The sequence below is a fragment of the Nothobranchius furzeri genome, chromosome 8 (genome assembly GCF_043380555.1).
Source record: "Nothobranchius furzeri strain GRZ-AD chromosome 8, NfurGRZ-RIMD1, whole genome shotgun sequence".
Taxonomy (NCBI): domain Eukaryota; kingdom Metazoa; phylum Chordata; class Actinopteri; order Cyprinodontiformes; family Nothobranchiidae; genus Nothobranchius; species Nothobranchius furzeri.
The window spans coordinates 52,699,892-52,707,644 of NC_091748.1; the positions used below are offsets into that span (position 1 = coordinate 52,699,892).

Genomic DNA, 7,753 nt, shown 5'->3' on the forward strand with positions numbered 1-7,753 from the left:
TGTTGGATTAATAGGCAACCCTAAATTGTCCCTAGGTGTGGGTGGGTGTATGAATGGTTGTTTGTCTTGTCCCTGTGATGGACTGGAGACCTGTCCCCTGCCTCTTGACTGCTGGACACCAACTACGCGTGACCCTAGTGAGGAAAAATAATTAGTGAGGTCAGTGGGAACTAAACGCAAAAAGATCCATTAAATAACTAACTTTACAGCTGGTTGGATATATTCTGTAATTACTCTTGCAAATACATACAGTACATAAGAAAATATTATCAATATATATTATATACTCTGTTCTTGTATTGTGGGTCAGAGTAAAAAGATAAAAACTTGTCTCCTTAAGTGTTTTTAATTTAGAAAAAAGTCATCCAGTAAATGAAACTTGTACAAATTTACATTATTTTGTGTCTTTTCGTGTACATTTCAAGCAGCAAACCAACATTTCTTTGTTAAACTAAAGAAAATCACTAACAAATGACTGCACATAAAACCACAACAAGCTGGACCACAAGAGACCCTCTGGGCGGAAGCAAACTGCTGCAGAGAGCAGGGTGGAGCCAGCGGGGGATCAATAGGAGCAGATGAAATCACAGCAGGAGGCGTCGCCCCATCACCTCGCTGTCAGTCACACTCTTCTGAATCGTACTTAAAGTCCTGCATGATCTCACTCAGAGCCTCGTTGTTCTTGATGATGCTGACCAAAGAGACAAAAGATTTTTACTTATCCGTCAGAAAAATAACTAGGTTTTAACACGCTATTCTGAGAAAGAGTCTATTTATTGCAACTCATGCCTGCATCAGGTTTATACCAAGTAAATAACTACATCAGCAATGTCCTGAAGCAGACATCAAATAGCTTCTCTTACTGATGCTTGATCTCATGGATTTTGTCTCTGCAGTCTTCATCCTCTGGGTGATCCTGGGCCTGCTGCTTGGCCAGCTGCAGTCTGGCTGTCTGTTCAGAGGAGACTTCAGTTATTAACAAAAAGGACAGAACTGTTGAATAGCATTACTGCTGTATGTTAAGGAGCTTAAAGTAACCTCTGGAGATCCAGTGTATAAAACGTGGACATTCCAGAATGTGAGAAGCTATTAAATACAAGAAAACCACTTCAGACTGAACGTTTTTTTATTCGGTCTACATTGTAATCAGTGGATAAGACTGCTTTAGTTCCCCTCGATTAGCAGTAGGAAATCTAAATTAGAACGGTTTTAGATTCTGGATTATTAACACTGACTAAATGTGCTGTAAACTGGAGAGGAAATCATGCAGAGAAACTCTGCCTCCTTGTGGTTACACAGTGTAATGCATCAGTGTTGCTAGGTTAACATTTATGCTTGCTGATGGTGTACGCAAATAAAACAGCCTTCTTTACCAGCAAATAAACTTTAAACTGTTTACATGTAAAGTTGTCAGAGATGTCAGTGTGTGAATTCCACCATCCTATCACATCCAGCATGTTGCAGAATCTCACAAACACAATATCTTATGTTATATTCATCTTTTCTCATGCACCGGTCTGGTTAAGAAAAATAAAAGGCCTTCACCTACCAGTTCCAGTTTCTGCTTCTCTTTGCTCTGCAGCTTCTCAATGTGCTCAGAAAGGTCGGGCCTATCAAAGTCTTGATGGAGCCTCTCTTTGATCTCCAGCACTTCCTTGGAAATGCCGCTGAAGGCCTGCGTTATCTCATGCACAAGCTGCTTGTAGTGCTCAAAGTCGTAGTGGGGCGCTGTCCTCAAATAGGCCTCGTGTCCTCTGGAAGACATTTAGCATTCAAAGCAAAAGAAAATTATGTTTGTCCTGCAAATGACTGAGACCTTGAACAGGAGAGTGGGGACATGGAGGACTGTAGTGGAACCAGGCTTTCAAACAGGTCAGCGTCAAATGTAACTAGAAACTGTTCTAACAGTTCTACTCCAGGTAATTCCAAACCATTACCAGGAGAGTGGCTGGAGTTAAATCTCCACACAGGCAACAACAACTTGACTTTAATCTTGGAATGCACCAATATGAAAAGTTGGGCCAATATCCAATATTGATATTGCAGTTATAAACAATTACACACCATCACTCCCTCACCCTTTGAAACAGATAAACAAATGGAAACAAGATGGTTGGTTGTTAATACTGGCCCAGTTTTACTTATCGGACAGATACAGATATGTAAAAAAGAAAACTACTAACATTGATCATACCAATATTGATGCAAATATATTGTGTATCCCCACTTTAATCATTTTAATGGCAAGTACATCCACACTGAGACAGATCTATAGATGTTTAATAATTATTATCACATTTCTAATGGTCACAAAGACCACAAAGAGACCTTTAGAAAATTCCTTTGTCTCTCTGATGGGGAGTTGTAATCTGCAAAAACAAAATTCTTGTATTTTCTGAGAGGGGTTACAATCTGGGTGTGCCAAATAAGAGAATTAAATTAATGTAAACAGCCTAAATTCATTTTCATCTGTCAAATACTGAAAAAACACTGTTTCAACCCTGTAATTTTGTTTCTCTAAATAACAAAAAGCTTTTAAGGATGTTGAATTGAACATGTTGTTTCTCTCCATGCTTTATGTTCAAACTGGTGCAACCATTTCAACATGTGTCTTTGAAGCAGCTGAAACTTACTCTTCAAAGAGTCTGTACGTCTCTAATCGCTCTGACTGAAGATGGTAAAACCTCTGAATCACAGTCTTAAGCTCTGAAGGAACCTTAAAGGGTAAAACACAAAGTTAACACAAAAGCACAAGGGAGTTTTGGGACGTGATAACAGCTTACTCATCTAACTATCTCTAATCAAATGTTATTAAAACAGGAAAAAGTAGCCAGACAAGTAAAAAAATACAATTTTCCTTCTAATTTGCAAACAAAAATGACACAATTAACCAAAATTCTCGATCAAGAACAGCTTCGTTAGCATCAACTTTAGCCTGATGTTAGCTTTGATTAGGTTAGCAAACGTGTCTTAATTATAAACCGGAGTCATACAAAACTGACTTAAATAATCTGTTGCTCACCATGGTGTTAAACTGTCTCTAATATCTTAATGTTTAACACACCAGCATGTTCGAGATTTCAGAACCTGCACGTTTGTTGTTATCGTTCTGTGAACGGCAGCCCAACCGGAAATTACGGTCATGCAGCACAGCGGAAATAGGTAACTTTCAAAATAAAATTATGTGTTTAACGAGTTTTCCGTTCCACCTTTCAAGATACATAAAACGGTTTATGTCTGTGATATATATATATATATATATATATATATATATATATATATATAAGTGATACTAGTAACAATGATTATAGTAATACAAGTGTACAAACTTAGACAAAAAGTGAGAGACAAAAAGTGAGAACTATATATATATATATCACTTTTTGTCTAAGTTTGTACACTTATTTATATTACTATAATCATTGTTACTAGTATCACTTATAATAGTATTATTTTATTTGTTAGAACATTTACAGTTTTTTTTTGCAGACGTTAGGACCCATTTCTCAATACTAATGTCACTTTTGCTAGACACTTCACACAGTTCTCCTAACAGAGTTTCAGCTTGGCAAAGCAGTTCATTTCCCATTCAAAATGCACTACAACCACCAAAACACTTCATTCAGGTCTCGAACACATTCCTCCAGAACACTAGCAAAGGTTGACAGCCAACAAGCACTTTGTCACCACAAAATAAATACCTAAAAAACACTAACATGTAGCATTACATTTTCTTGTGTAAAACAAGGACACATCTCTGTTCATACTTCCAATAGATGTTACTGGAATGAGTCAGACATGATGCAGAATTAGTCAATATTTCATCTTGTTCATTTATTTTTAATGGCATTTGTTTTTGCACTAAGTACTTCCAAAACACAAGACTTTGTAAACACAACATCCACTGATCCAGATTCAATATGCTAATCTACTCTGTCTTCTCCATTTGGCCACAGGTTCTCATCCACATCACATCTTATGTCATCTAGGGCAATACACCTAGGAAAGAATCTTCTGGCATGCCTGATCCATCCCTGGTAATCTACTGCTGATATGTCCAGGCATCCAGCATACAATGCATCCAGAAGGGACATTTGATCATGTAGATGATGGTCGTACACCTTCCACCACCATGAGGCAAAGAATTCCTCTATGGGGTTGAGGAATAGAGAGTAAGGTGGGAGGAAAAGGGACTATTCTGGGATGGGCCACAAACCACTCTGTGACTGCATAGGAGTGGTGAAATGCCACATTGTCCCATACAATTATACATGTTGGCTGATTCCCTCTGTCCACATCCCTTTCCTCACCTAGCACAACCCTTCCATAGAGATCATGCAGGAACGCAAGGAGCCGTCCAGTGTTGTATGGCCCAATTACTGGTCTGTGTGACAGCAGTCCATCAGTAGATATTGCTGCGCACATTGTGATGTTGGCACCCCTCTGGCCCGGGACATTCACTGTGGCTCTCTTCCCAATCACATTCCTCCCTCGTCGCCGTGTTTTGGCCAAGTTGAAACCTGCCTCATCCACATAGATGAAAATGTGGTGCGTTTGCATGCCTTCAATCTCCATGACTCTCTGAAAACTATCCACAAGGCAACATAAGCTGTTACATTACGTAGTAAATGTGTACAAATGGTCTGTGTGTGTGTTTGGTATTGTTCATTACTGTAGCGGTTCTTACCTGGACACATTGGTTCCTGAGTTGCTTGACATGTTCAGAGTTCCTCTCAAAAGGCACAGTGTACACATGTTTCATCCTGACCTGATGTTTCTTCAGGACTCTAAAAACTGTTGTTAGGCTTACACTGAATATTTGCAAAGGTAACGTTGTCTGCTGAGATACGGTGTCTGATCTCAGTGAGCTTCATCCCATTGTTTCTGATTACCATAACAACGGCGGTTTCCTGCACATCAGTGAACATCCTTCCTCTCCCTTCTGTGAGAGGTAACCGTTGAGTCCTAGTAAGCAGAAAAGCAAAAACAATTACACATAACATTATTTACATCTGACATGTGCGACTGAGTCACATGCCCTTGTAGAATACAAGTTACCTGTTGGTCTGCCAGAAAACTCTAACAACAGATGCCACCGTAGAGCGTTGCAGATTCGGCTGCGCTCTCTGACCAGCCTCTCTCATTGAGAGACCATGATTTACCACATGATCAATTACAGTAGCTCTGATCTCATCTGAGACTCCAGCTCTTGCTCTTCCTCTTACTCTTCTGCCACCACGCATACGTACTCCTCGCCCTCTCCCAGCCTCTATTCTTCCTCTTTCAGCCACTTCTCCATCTCTGGCTGGGTCCATGTTTACATCACAACACAAACCTATTCAGCAGTTGACTACTTTTATAATGACGTTGAAAGTGTAACACCTGTGCAGCTGTTCATCTACAATTAGAGTCAGCTGTGGCTGGTTAAACTGCATTTACGTTTCAATAACACATTGCTGTTGGATGTTGCTGTCATATTCAGTTTTGCAGTATGTTATTGTTTTGAACATAAGTTTTACAGTTTTGTGAACAGTATGTAAGCAAGTGCTAAATGTCCTGTTAGTACAATGGTTTTTGGCAGTTGTTGTGTCTGAGTGAGAAGGGACTTCATGACATTTGAGAGATGTAGTCACTCAATGCATTTTGTGCCAAAGCAATGATAATTGATCCTCAGTTTGGCCCACATAGACTTCTGTTGTGCACACTCTATGTAGAGTTTTGCAAATGTGACCTAAGTATTGAGAAATGGGTCCTAATGTCTGTAAAAAAAACTGTAGTGAAACTCAGATGTGCTTTACAAGAACAAAAGAATGACAAAATATTAACATATAAACGCCTCACACACAAGTTTGTCATAACAATAACCCTCCCGCAGTCTCCTAGGTGTTAAATCGACCCCACTGACCAGGAGGGGATAAGGGTCTCTGACCCCAAAATGCACAGAATAGGTGCTGAGCTCTGCCTGTGTGTGTGTGTGTGTGTGTGTGTGTGTGTGTGTGTGTGTGTGTGTGTGTGTGTGTGTGTGTGTGTGTGTGTGTGTGTGTGTGTGTGTGTGTGTGTGTGTGCGCGTGTGTGTGTGTGTGTGTGTGTATGTGTGTGTGTGTGTGTGTGTGTGTGTGTGCGCGCGTGTGTGTGTGCGCGCGTGTGTGTGTGTGTATGTGTGTATGTGTGTATGTGTGTGTGTGTGTGTGTGTGTGTGTGTGTGTGTGTGTGTGTGTGTGTGTGTGTGTGTGTGTGTGTGTGTGTGTGTGTGTGTGTGTGTGTGTGTGCGTGTGTGTGTGTGTGTGTGTGCGAGTGTGTGTGTGTGTGTGTGTGTGTGTGTGTGTGTGTGTGTGTGTGTGTGTGTGGTAGCAGGAGTTGTGGATCGAAATTGGCGCCACCTTCTGCTATCCAGACTCCTTCAACAGGACGAAGGCACACCCAGAATGGGTTTCCGCTCCTCTTCCTCCCCGCAGCAGAAACAGCTGCACCTGATTTGTTGATTGCCACCTGAGTATAAAAATGCCAGAGTTGCCAGCAGCACAGGGGGATCAGATCTGTGCCGCCTCTCGAGGTCACTAATAAGTTTACTACAGCTAAATTCTCACACAGATTCATGACGCCACTGCTCTATAATGTGTTACAACTTCAATGCCATCAGTATAGTTACAGTGACCAATGATGTCCTCTGTGTATCTTCCTTTTGTGCATCTTAACCTCTCAGGTTTATATTTAGCTATGAGATGTAGCTCATAGTCATGAGTGTGAGTTTGTAGCTCATGGTCTTCCTTTCAGATGCTTGTGTCAACAAAACACTCTTTAAACGGGATAGATCAGGGGTCAGAGCCACAAATGCACTTAATTATGTTGGCTAAAAATAAACTAGTGAGTGTTTTAAGTATATCATTAAAATGGGGCGATGGTGGCACAGGAGTTAAGTGCTCGCCCCGTAATCAGAAGATCAGGTTCAAGCACCACTCAGTCTGTCACTGTCGTTGTGCCCTTGGGCAAGACACCTACCCCGCCCACTGGTGGTGGTCGGAGAGACCGGTGGCACCTGTGTGCAGCAGACTTGCCTCTGTCAGTGTGCCCCAGGCAGCAGTAGCTACAATGTAGCTCATCACCACCGTGTGTGTGTGTGTGTGTGTGTGTGTGTGTGTGTGTGTGTGTGTGTGTGTGTGTGTGTGTGTGTGTGTGTGTGTGTGTGTGTGTGTGTGTGTGTGTGTGTGTGTGTGTGTGTGTGTGTGTGTGTGTGTGTGAATGGGAGAATGACTGCTGTGTTGTAAAGCACCTTGGGGGGTTCCTGGACTCTAGAAAGCTCTATATCAAATACGGCGATTTAAGGCAGCTTTTTTTTTTTTTTTTTTACGGGATAAGTAAATGAAACCTCTGCAACATAATATTTACATTAATATATATTTTCTTACCCAATTTTCTGCAATTATTTACATCTCAAACAAAAATATTCAAACCTTTATGCAAGTTTTCTATTTAAAAATAATAGAGACCAAATTGCTTCTTTTTTTTTTGGATAGTATATATTTACTTTAATCTCAGACAAAGTCACAATTATGATTCTAATCTCAGAGATCTGAGTTTGTTTAGCTGCCATCCTCCTCTTTTTCTCGAAAATGATAAATTGTTGTTTTGTCCTATAAAGGTTGCAGACCCCTGGGATTTAAGATTTTATTACAAGTGTCTCTAATTTAATTTAAAGTGTAATTTAAAGTCGGAAAGTTTGATGCATTTTTATTGCATTATTTCCCCCACAAAC

At 40.5% G+C, this 7,753-nt stretch overlaps 1 protein-coding gene across 2 annotated transcripts; it reads right to left on the minus strand.

Annotated features, from left to right (window-relative positions):
- Window positions 1–327: 327 nt before the first annotated feature.
- On the minus strand, window positions 328–3,157 carry rex1bd (required for excision 1-B domain containing). 2 transcript variants are annotated; one of them, XM_015971523.3, is made up of 5 exons: window positions 3,065–3,157; window positions 2,634–2,716; window positions 1,550–1,754; window positions 864–952; window positions 328–691 (listed from the first exon to the last, which is right to left on the minus strand). In XM_015971523.3, exons 1-5 carry the CDS (start codon window positions 3,068–3,070, stop codon window positions 619–621), a joined length of 456 nt encoding a protein of 151 aa, XP_015827009.1. In that variant the 5' UTR covers window positions 3,071–3,157; the 3' UTR covers window positions 328–618. The 2 variants fall into 2 exon arrangements, with proteins under 2 accessions (XP_015827009.1, XP_015827010.1); XM_015971524.3 differs by having other exon boundaries at window positions 3,023–3,157.
- Between the last annotated feature and the right edge of the window lie 4,596 nt (window positions 3,158–7,753).